This window comes from Tripterygium wilfordii, chromosome 6, assembly GCF_013401445.1.
Source record: "Tripterygium wilfordii isolate XIE 37 chromosome 6, ASM1340144v1, whole genome shotgun sequence".
Taxonomy (NCBI): Eukaryota; Viridiplantae; Streptophyta; class Magnoliopsida; order Celastrales; family Celastraceae; genus Tripterygium; species Tripterygium wilfordii.
The window spans coordinates 7,287,080-7,299,085 of NC_052237.1; the positions used below are offsets into that span (position 1 = coordinate 7,287,080).

A 12,006-nucleotide genomic window follows, 5' to 3' on the forward strand; every position below is an offset into this window, starting at 1 on the left:
GGGGATTTTTGAAAAGTCTATTTTGGGCCTTTGTTTGTTTGTATATAGAATATTTACCTTCGCAGAAAAAAGAAGTTTCTCAAAATTGAAATTGATAAAATAATATATTCAGTCCATCATGTCACAATAAATGTTAAATGGGTTAACTATGTTGTTTATTGAAAATAATTTGACGGACAAAATTGATTGCACCAATATAATTAGTGATTTTGCATCTCAAAATGTAAGAAGAGTCGTATTTTAAGTAATATATTTTTTAGAATTAAACTTTTAAGAAAAAAATTAAAAGGGCTTATTTTTTATGGTTCGCTCATGCCCTCGCAAACTCAGGTACCTCACTAGGTATCTTTTGACATGTGGAAGAAAATGGGATGGTGTGGTGGCTAAAGGTGGGTGGGTAGGTTTGATTGATTGATTTTCATTTTATTATTTATATATTCCATGGACAGTCCCACCATATCAGCCACCCCAAATCTCCAATACTCATCCAGTTAATCAAAAAGAAATCATAATAATTATTATAAAGCATCACAAGAGGATGCCAAGATTGACTCACGAGACAAGAAGATGTTTGAAATTATAATACTATCATTTGATTTGATTTACAGATTAAAAGTAGACAAATCATTACTTTATTGGAAGGCGTATATGTCTTAGAGACTTGGACCATATATCTTTGGCATATACTTTAATTGCTGTTTAAAGGACAAAACAAGAACAGTTCACATTCTGGTCCATCTTTGGTGATAGGATCCATCTCTAGTGGTGAGCTCATCCAGTTAACTAAAAAATGTGGTCATATCAAGGTAGGAAAAGGAAAGAGTATGGAAGCCACTTGGAAAATTAGTCTTAGTGGGATCCATACATAGCACATACAAAAAGTGAAGAAAAGACTGACAGCATTACAAGGCAATTCTGCATCTGAAAAATTAACAGTAAAGGGAGCATATTCTGCCTCTGAAAATTTTTGGCCATGATCTTCTGATTAACCACTATAATCATTCTTGGATTAAAACATGCGATGGCCGGTTCATGGTTCAGATCCAACCAATGAAGGATCGAGAATACATGTAGTATAACTATCAAGAAATGTTTCTTCAAAATGAGGTCCTGCCTAAGAAGAAAACTAATAATCCCCCGCATGGTAATATAGATCTGTCAAGGCTGTCGCTTGGAACGAGGCAAGAGAGCAAGAAGAATTTTCTTTCTTGGACCCTGCAATTCACACGGTAGTTATCAGAACATATATCTTTGATTTCAACAATGGCCACATGACTTTTAAGTTGCATTCACGATGTTCTCAGTACACACAAAGCCTCACAAAAAGCCAATAGCCCAACAAAACAAGGTTCTCATCTGTTTCCAGACTCTAATCAGGAACATAACCATCAGCTTTAACCAGCAAAATTCACAATAATCCAAGGAACACAACAATTAAAAACAAACACAATTAAAAACATAAAATTTTCCTTTTGCTTGGTAACAAATGCACCTTTTCACATTCAATTGGCTGGAGTCTAAAGTCTTTGTTTACCAGCTTAAATGTCAAGCATGTATTAAGTTTTTCAAAATTCAATTACCTCGGTCTAAATTCTTTGTTTTACTCGGGGTTCTTATTTTCCAGAAATTTTTAAACATCATTTGATCATAACATCAAACAAATTTGTTGTTTCCAAGAAAAATTCAATATCCTTGAGAATAGAAAGGCAATTGCAGCAGCTGTACAGTTTACCAAGCAAACAGATGCACTTTTTCACAAAAACATCAATGAGCGAGGTACAAATTACAAAGAGAACTGAAAGAAAAGCAAAATAGGCAGAGCCAATCTTCCCGCCAGCTTCTATGACTGCAAATTTGGCATATGTGAAATCCAGAATTTATTCAATTGCCCTTGAACCAATCAAAAAAACTCTCTTTCTGAATAATCTATTCTTCCACCCTCCCCAAATCAACCAGGCCTAAAAATGCATGGCGATAACTCTATGCAATCTTTCTAAAGGGCATTTATCAATTATGAAATAGTTTAACACTACTCTTTTTCAGGTATCTAAGTTATCAGGGAAATGAAACTACAGTTAATGTGCGAATATAAAATAGAAATAGAGAGCAACATCCGTGGATAACATATGACAGTAAAGGTAAAATGTTGATGGTCCTGCAAAACAAAATGCGGATAGACCTAAGAGCTTTCCACTTTTTATTTTTTTTCTAGTGGCAAGTATACGTAATAAAAACTAGTCAAACTCATCTCACTATCGAAACAATAATATCTCAAGTTACTGTACATGTTCAAAAATGGATAACATAAAAAACCTACCACACAGCTACAGTTAATCTTTTTGCGAAAATTAATGGGACAGGAAGCGGGCATGCAGTGGCTAGAGTTTGGAGGGGAGTGACCAATGTGTTTGAGTTGCACCGAGTCAATTGATCACTTATTGCTCATTGTACAGCTTCACGGAGAAGATGGCATAACAGTGTAGGTTGGGGGCTATCAATTGGTGTGGCCCAAACACTGTGAAGGAGTTGTTTTCCCAATGGAGTACCATGCTAACGAAGGGATCCAAAGAAAGTTGTGGCTTTTAGGTAGTGTGGTCCATTTGGCTTGAGCAAAAAGAAATGATCTTCAGTCTCAAGCATATGGAGTGGAGGGAGGCTCAGGAGTGTATTTTCATCAGGTATGATACCTGGATTAAAGCGCTGGAACATGACTTCCCTTCCTGGGGTCTTCAACTCTTGAACAATGCCAACAGTGTTAAAAGATGGGGCAATATGAAGGATAAGAGACCCTCCTTGGTTTGGGCTCCTCCTTTGAAAGGATGGGTTAAATGGAACAAAGATGGTTCCACCATGGGGAAACCAGGAAAAGCGGGGACAGGAGGTGTTTTGTGTTATGAAGGTGGGGTTTTCCTTTGCCTCTTTTCATGCCCTGCAGGGGTAATTGAGTCGAATGAAGCTGAAGTGTTGCCATACTCAAGGCTCTCCAAATTACAGTGCGGATTAATGGTAGTGAAGAGTGGAATGTAGTGCTGGAATCGGATTCTCTAAATGCTGTTACTTGGCTGAAAGAGGACCAGAAGAAACCCTAGAAGCTAAGGCATCACATTGATAAAATCACGGAGTGAAGGAACAAGATGGGAAGGTGTGGATGTAAGGCTGTAGTGGTTCTAAGGGGCTTCTACTTTTGAGGTGGCACCATCCTTTGTGCTGTTGGATGTCTTGTGCACTCTTATTCTGCTTGTTCTTCAAGGCCCCGTTTGGAACAGCTTTTATATCAGCATTTATACTACTTGCTAGTATAAATGTTGGTAGTCATCCAAACAACAATTTCCGGGCACATAATCCAAGAGATTTTTATGTAGATTTATACTACTTCTGAAATGCTCCAATTTTTAACAATTTCACCAGCATTTCAATATTAAAATACTTCTCATTTAATAAATAAATTAATAAATAAATTAACTGTTATTAAAACTTTAATTAATTTATTCATTTATAATAAATTAAGTATCTTTAATTTATTTTAATTCATTATATATTAATTTTATACATAAATTTTTATGTTTGGATACTGCTATATTTCTCTATTACAATTAAGATGTATAATACCCCTACACGTAATTTATCAGAATATGCTACACAGAATAAATGTTATCAACAAAAGTTCAACCAAACACTACAAAGCATTCAAGCAGCATATTTGCTACTAAAATTGTTAGCATTTCTACTACCACCATTTCTGCTGACATATCTGCTACATTGAAAAAGCTTTACCAAACTAGGCCTAGTCTTGTATAGTGTATGTGCTCGGTTTTTATTGCACTTTGTTTCATGGGTTACGATTTTGTGAACATGCTCTTATTGTGTTGTTTTTTCTTTCTTCCTTCGTGTGACCATGGTATTCCTCCGCCATAAGTGAGGATTTCAATGAATATTTGAGGTATTGTCCTCTTTTATCAAAAAAAAAAAACACTACCAAACATGCACACGAGTAGAAAATAACAAAAAAGATACCATAGGTATTCCCAGCTCTTTGAGATCATTTTCCCCCATCTGCTTCAATGCAGTCATATCCACCTGCATGTAAATCATATGCATTAGGGGATACAAAAATAAAAGGAAAAAAGGGGGAAAATGACAGTTCTGGTAATCAATTATCCTGTTGGCTAAAAGTAAAATGTCAGAAATCAACAATGAATTAATTGATGTTATATAAGAGATTTATACTACTTAGTTCAGTATTTAACTGATTGAGTATTAAGAATTCAATTATCATCCATTAAAACAACATAAACACTAAAAAGCCAAACCCAAAGAAAATAAATCCAAAAACCTCATTTCATACCTACAAGGCTACAATAATTATTTAACCCATTATCCTTTTTGTTTTTTCACTTTTCCATTTTCTATGGGCAAAGTCTCAAATTCCATATTGACATTCAGTAACAGGAAAGGCCACATAGGCACGCACGTACAGCATGAGTAAAAGACGATGGAATTCTTAACTAAGCAACAAGACTCATGCAAGTAGAAAATAAGACAAGTCATAATGTGAATCTATCATTTTATGAACATATCTTCTGGTTTTTAAGCCCATATATATTAGCAGAATGACAAGAACTTGACCCTTCAGAACCAAGATCCTTCCAAATTTAGGACTTTAGGAAAATGAGAAAACATTCTAAATTATGATATTTATATTGTGAGAATCAATGAAAGAAAGAGTATGTGACATACTTCTTCCGCCTTGAAAAGAATGGCATATTTTCCCAATCCTAGTGTATGTAACAAGCCATCAACAGTATGTTGTTCATCAACCTACAAAGTAACAAGAGGGGAGTAAGAATACGCAAGTAAAATCAGAACCAATCTGCACACAGAAAGTCCAATAGAACATTCAACTAGCCAAAGTGTACAAAGTGATCGATAGCTTTTTAAAGTCTTAACATAATACGCTATTTTGCCAAAGGCTGCCAAAAGTAAAGGAAGGATATGGATGGTGAGGAAATAGAATCTAAACACATCAATACATAATTTGGAGAAAACGAAGAGCATAAAATGGTGATAGTTTCAGAATGGAGAAACTCCAGAAGAACGAGAGAGAGAGAGAGAGAGAGAGAGAGAGAGAGAGAGAGAGAGAGAGAGAGAGAGAGAGAGAGAGAGAGATCGGTTCTAGTTTTTTTTCCATACAACTCCAAAGGGAGAAGGTTGGAAACGTTTTCCATACTGGGTCCTACTAGGAGGAGCATTTTAGCAATGTACTGTTGTCCACATTAGGTTGAAACTAATTAAAACTAAAAGAACTGAGCTGGTTTTCCTTCGCATCATATCCACTCAATAGTATCCATGACATGGATAAATCCTCTATAAGATTCCTACTAAAATGTTTTCATCCTAATTAGTTCGCATCTGATTCACATTATCAATTTCTTTTGGCTTCTCCAAGGCTAAATAGTTCATATAAAATTTCACGAAACACGAGAGATTTTAACTTCTGAAAGCCTGAAAAGTTAATAAAAACAAAAAAAGAGACATGAAAAAAAATAAAAAACTGACTATGAACTTGGCAGCTTTATGATTATTCCCATCTGGATTTTAGCTTCTCTAATGCAACACCTCATTTTCTGTTTGTGCTTGTTGTATATAGACTCTACATAATATATGCACCAATAGAAATTTCAAAAGCAAGATAAAATCTGTAAGAATACGATTAACACCACAATATTGTCATAATCATATGATTTACTAATTACTGCACAAAGCAGGTTTTCTATACCATTGTCCAGATAAGTCAAGAAACTGGATAATGAATAAGAGGTAACCCAACTCATGAAGTTACCACACAAAAAAACCTACCTGCAATCTTCAAAGCTTTATCGAGCTTAAATTGTCTACTGCACATAACCCAGGCAGCACAAGGACAATACAGAGCAATAATGTCAACCCGACAATCCAATTCAATCTTGAGAGTGGTACTGTGGTAGTACTAAGCAATTTTATTCAACACACCCTCCGTATTAGTCCTACTTTAAGCAATGACAAGAACAGACTACTAGGTTTGTTACAACAAAATTTTCGAAGTAATCTCATAGCAACCTGAACCACCTACGTATCATATGATGCATTGGCCACTCATGTTGGGGACAAAAACAATGAGACAAAATCTAGACATCTTTTTAAAAGAAAATTTCTATACTTTCTTGAAACAAGTTTTAGAATAAAAAAGAACACAAATATCATCTAAATCAAAGGTTTTTTCCAAGCAAATAACCTTGCAAAACAGCACCAACCAGTCACATGCGAAAAAATAATGAGTTCCACAGTAATGTATGACACTCAATTCTTTGCCAACAATGAATTAATGTCCAAGACACTGCATGAGAAATGTAATAAAAAAATGGGTTTCGCAAAACAGCACCAACTAGTACCGTGAAAAAATAATGAGTTCCTATCTAAAGCACGCTAATGTATGACACCCAATTCTTGTGCCAAAAATGAATTAATATCCAAGAGACTGCATGAGAAATGTAATAAAAATTTGTGTTTTCCAATGCAGTTCAGCTCTGCCATTTGCTGACATCATCTATATTCAAGAAGTCATATATGCTTATCCTGTACAACATTTAATTACTTTTGCTTTCCATTTGAGGAATAAGTCTTCCCAAATTCAGAATTTGTGAAACTATAATTACCAAGCAAACATTTGCTAGGTATTGGCCACCAGGCTCAAAGTTCTGACGTTAAATATGCCTCAAAGGCTCAAACAATTACATTCAATTCCTCATCTCATGTTACAGAACCGTTAACCAAACATATGATGCAAGGTCAAGGTATCACAAGAGCCCCACTCAAATTTCTCACATCCTTGTCAGCAGATAATCCAATTTCTCTCCAGGCCAAGGGTCCTACATGGCATGAAGAACATACACCATGTTTAGATCTCACGTCATTTAAGGAACCAGGTTCTTGTCAGGAACTGGGAAAAAATAACACCAGGAATGAGTTAATGTCATTTCCCCTAGAAATTGTTGTTAAGGATTCTTTTGTTCATTGATTAGAAGAATCAATTTCCCAAATGTGAAAACACATATCCAAAAGCACAATCAAGCATGAATAACATTCTCTAACCATTCAGGAAGTTAACACAAAAAAATCACATCAAGCATACCAAGACACGCAACTATTTCAAAATAAGGAGCAGGTGAACAAATGAAAAGGCACTCCAATTAGTAAGCTACCACAGACTTAAGTGTGTGTGTGTGTGTGTGTGTATACATATATATATATATATATATAAAGGCAAGTAGCTTGTACCGTGTATGAAATTTTCTGTACTGCACTGCTTGGTTGAGGAAGTTGTCCTATAGGTGGTGCTGCAGGCTTTTGAGATACCATAGGCATTGTAGGTTTTGTCAACAAAGCTGAAGAATTCACTGGCCTTGGGGCATCAATAATATCTTTCCTCATATATGGAACTGCTCTAACATCATCATATGCCCTGCTTGGTCTTCTCCGTAGGTCTTCCACGCTCCTTGGAGGTGATAGACCTCTAGAAGTACCTACAATTTGATCAGAGGATCTTTGTCGTAAATGATCTAGAGTCCAAACAGGGTAAGAGTTCCTAGATGAGTCCATCCGAGGTAAATCATCTGCACTTCTTCTGGGAGGTATTCTACCCATGATACTGGTTTCCCTTGACTCAGGGATTCTCCCAATGATACTGGTCTCCCTTGACTCGGGGATTCTCCCCATGATACTAGTCTCCCTTGACTCAGGCATGCTCTTCCGTGTATCAAGATTGTTTGATGGGTGTTGTATCCTAGAAAGCTTTTCACGAAGGTCAATCTTCTGGTCATCATCATCAGTGTGACCTCGTCTAAACACATTCTTTTGCATTAGCTTGAAGCGGAGGTCATCTTTACCAATGCGTTCTTTGGTAATTCAAAAATACCAAGGTCAGTTTTTGGCAGATTAGTTCATAAAATTTTTTTTAAAAAAAGGTCATATTAGTGATATTACACAGCTAGGAGGAAGCTTACCATCCCCACCTTTACCATTCCAACTCATCAAACTACCATCTCCTCTATGACTGCAAGCAAATCATGACCATAGTTTCTATAAGCATTCATTATATTATGAGAATGAAGTAAACAAAAAATAACGCTCGCAATCCACTAAAGTCTTTAACTACATCATTTATTTTGGAAAACCCATCATCAAATACAAACAACAATTTAAATTATCCAACAATATATCAGCTCATGTGTACACAACACTGCAAACTCCTGGAAAATGGAAATATGAAAGTCGATGCGTAAAACAACTTTTTCCGATTAAACCCTGTGAATACAAGTATGCAACATTACTCCATCAAGATATTAACAGAAGGATAAACACACCGTTTGTTGCTGATTTGGTTTCCACGAGCCAACGAATCATCCAAATTACTTCCCAGTCTCTCTCTTAGGGATCGCTTACTTCCAGAATTGGGCATAGAATTAGAATAATCAACATCAGAGACAGCCCTCTTTACCACCTACAATGAAGCCGCTGACATCAGTCAATGCGCTTAGAGAACAGAAAAATGAGATCCGAACGCCATTTGAATATGGCAAAAAATATGAAGTTTATCTAATTGCCAATGAGAAAATGTGCAATGTATCTTCAGAAAGTGTATGTGGTGTATAATTCCCCCAAACTTGAAAAAGAAAGTGGAAGTGGACTCTGGCTAAGCAAAGTTGAGCAAAATGAGGATTATGTTTTTTCAGATCCAGAAATTACAATAACAATGCTTAAAGTAAACATTTTACTGCATTTCTCCGAATAAATCAAAAGCGCAATAAGCATGTTTGGAAATAATAAATTGCTATGTCAGAAAGGGAAAAAAGAAAACATACTGCAAAACCTAGACAGGCAACAAATCCAACACAAAGTCAAGAACAAAAAGACATCAGATACCTGGCCGCTGCGCCCAAGCGTAATCGTTACTCGGTCCCTCGAATTTCCTGACATGTTTAGAGCCCTAAAACCTAGATAATAAAACAGTCACTAGAATATCAAAGCAAGACCAACCTTGATCGTCCCTAACTTCATTTCCAGAAAACTTAAAGCAGACAGATTTGACACTTTAGGACGAAAAGCAAATTTAAAATCGAAATCTGCATGCTATCGACAATTTCGAAGAAAGAGATAGCTTCGAGTTAGGGTTTTCAGAAAGGGAGAATTAGGACTTGTATCAAGAAAGAGGAGTACTGTTACGGTTAGCATCGGCAGCATAAAAGTTACAGAACGGATATGGGGAGATTAGTGGGGATCGGGAATCAGCGTTATAACAAGGGACGTCCGATTCATTTGTCCAGAAATATTTTTACTGAGAAGATATTTTTATATTTTTCTTACATGATAACTAATATATTTTTTGATAATACAATCTTTTTCATATTTTGTTCATTTGTTGCAGAATAATATGTTTTTTTTTGTTTGATTGCGCAGAATATTGTGCTTCGTCTGGAGCGAAGTAAATGCAAAATGCTTTTTATGATCATAATTAAACAAATATGTCTATTTACTGGTCATCGTGTTGGTTGAAAATAAATCAATTGAAAAACCGAAATTTGGGAGGGCAATTTACACATAAAGACAAAATGTGAGAATTGTATTCAAATAAGAACCCTAAAATTGTAAAACACGTTTCTTCTCTCTTCTTCCTTCGTTTGCAATCGGCACCTCCTCTCTTATTCTTTCGTTGCTTCTTCTCTCTTCTTCTTTCGCTTACGACTAAGATCGGGACTTCTTCTTCATTTGCTTGAGATTGAGACATATCTTGCAAAGCTTTTGACCTAGAGAGAGAAATATATGTATTTGAAATTTGATATGTTGATATTATATATGTTTTGTATTTGTTGATATTATATTTGTTTTGGATATGTTGATATTATATATGTTTAATATCTTATTTGTTTGTTAAGTTTATCAATTTTCATTGTGGTGCCCTTACTAAATGAAATTCTTGTTACATATTAGCAGGTCATATATCAGTAGGTCGAAACAAATATAATAAATAGATATAATAAGACATATATAATAACACAGATAACATATCAACAATCGAGATAGATAACATATCAGTAGATCCCACAGGCAGAGTGGACCACAGTCGTCTGACCACCGATTAAGGCGTCGACCCACCAAAGAGAAGCATCGAGCACCACTACCAACCCCTAACCATCATTCTTCGTCATCAACTGCTTGTTTTATCGAAATCTAACCTTGAAGTCGTGGCCACCTGTGAAGAAAATAGCTCGATCCAATCGTTAGAGATAACGTCCCTGCAAGCAACCATCACGGGAGTGTTCCCCATACTCAGACGCACCATCCTTACCCAGCTTGCCGAAAAGCTACCGGAGAAGAGGATCTGATTTTGGGTATCAAATGGGGAAGACTGAAGATTATGGTATTTTAGTTATGGAAGGAACTAGGAGAATTAACAGAGAAAAACAGGAAGACACAGAGAAGAATTGTGAAGAAACAACTTCATTTCGTTATCCATTTCATAAGCTCCCAATCAACTAGCTAATACATGACATACTTTTATACAAATCTAAAGACTTAACAAAATGCCACGTTAGCAAAACCTATTAACAATATTTGTAGGTTCATATCACCACACTACACCTACTCAAACATGCAACAATCACCATAGTAGACAACCAATAGAAATCGTCGATCCCTACACTTAAACCTTGGTGACGCTCAAAGCAACGCATCTTAATGAACCTAAATCTTGAATTTAATTACACCATTTAAGTTTTATTATCTCAGACAAGATTGGGAGGCCTGCAATCTATTTCCCTAGAATAACCTATAATCTTTTTAATCACATCCCTCCATTTGATCTAACCGCGGTGGAAATGATATGTAGATGACTTTTCATTTTAATGCAATAATACTTTTCAGCTATCGGGCTTACACCACAAAAGAATAAAGACAAAGCCCAAGAAGAATTTATCACTTATGGGCTTTAAAAATACACTAGACATATATTAGTGGGGTCAAATTTCAAATATTAGTGGTGTCAAATTTCAAAATTGTTATATATATGTGTGTGTGGTTTTTTTTTCCAATGGTGTCAATTGACACCAATTGCTTAGCCGTGGGTCCACCCCTACAACTAAGAATTAAATAATCTCGAAAATATCCTTCTTATAAGTATTTATATATATGATATCGACGTCTTATTTCTTCTTCTTATTTTTTTTTCTTAACTCCTTTTTTTTTTAAGTACCACAAAGAATTATGCTCATATGATCGTTAATGGTGATATGGTACTACACTAATCTTGTTCATTACGTGCATCTGCCAAGCAAAACAAAATTTGCTTTTTAGTTTCACATTAAACCTTACGTTGCACTATAGTGTCTTTCTCTTAAAAGTAAAGTAAACTTATATATATATATATATATATATATATATATATATATATATATTTGTACATAGTGCTCGAGTGTTTCAAAATAGTAAGTCAAAATATTAGAATTATAGCCACATGGAATGACAAAAATTGTAATATTATTGTTTTGAAAAGAAATAATTTTGACAAAAATTTTTCCAAAATTTGTTGTTCTTTTAATTCTCTCTGTTCACATTTGCTACACAATGTCAATAAAAATAAAAAAATATTATCGTTATATCCACATGTAATGATAAAAGTTATAGTGTTACTGTTTTAAAACCGTAACATTAGACTAACGTTTATCGTGTTTTGAACTATTTGAAAAGAAAAAATAGATGTTACATAAAACCAATGACAATATACCTAAAAAAATCCAATATATACAAAGAACATTAAAGTGCAAAGATCAGAAAAAAGATTGCTAATGAGCTTCAATTATCAAATGGATCCACTGAAATGTCATTGAGCCATACAGGTTTATTGCACTTGTACCATGAATAAAACTATGCAAGCCTCGGGTTTTAAAAAACCTCTGTTGAGAGTTGGGAAGGTCA

The 12,006-nt window shown here is 35.1% G+C and overlaps 1 protein-coding gene across 2 annotated transcripts; it reads right to left on the reverse strand.

The window, feature by feature from the left end:
* Positions 1-853: 853 nt before the first annotated feature.
* Positions 854-9,383, reverse strand: LOC120000558. 2 transcript variants are annotated; one of them, XM_038848683.1, is made up of 7 exons: positions 8,959-9,376; positions 8,400-8,536; positions 8,040-8,089; positions 7,315-7,931; positions 4,738-4,818; positions 4,015-4,077; positions 854-1,215 (listed from the first exon to the last, which is right to left on the reverse strand). In XM_038848683.1, the coding sequence occupies exons 1-7, from the start codon at positions 9,010-9,012 to the stop codon at positions 1,159-1,161; spliced, it is 1,059 nt and encodes a 352-aa protein (XP_038704611.1). In that variant the 5' UTR covers positions 9,013-9,376; the 3' UTR covers positions 854-1,158. The 2 variants fall into 2 exon arrangements, with proteins under 2 accessions (XP_038704611.1, XP_038704613.1); XM_038848685.1 differs by lacking the exons at positions 854-1,215; positions 4,015-4,077; positions 4,738-4,818 and adding an exon at positions 6,544-6,976 and having other exon boundaries at positions 8,959-9,383.
* Between the last annotated feature and the right edge of the window lie 2,623 nt (positions 9,384-12,006).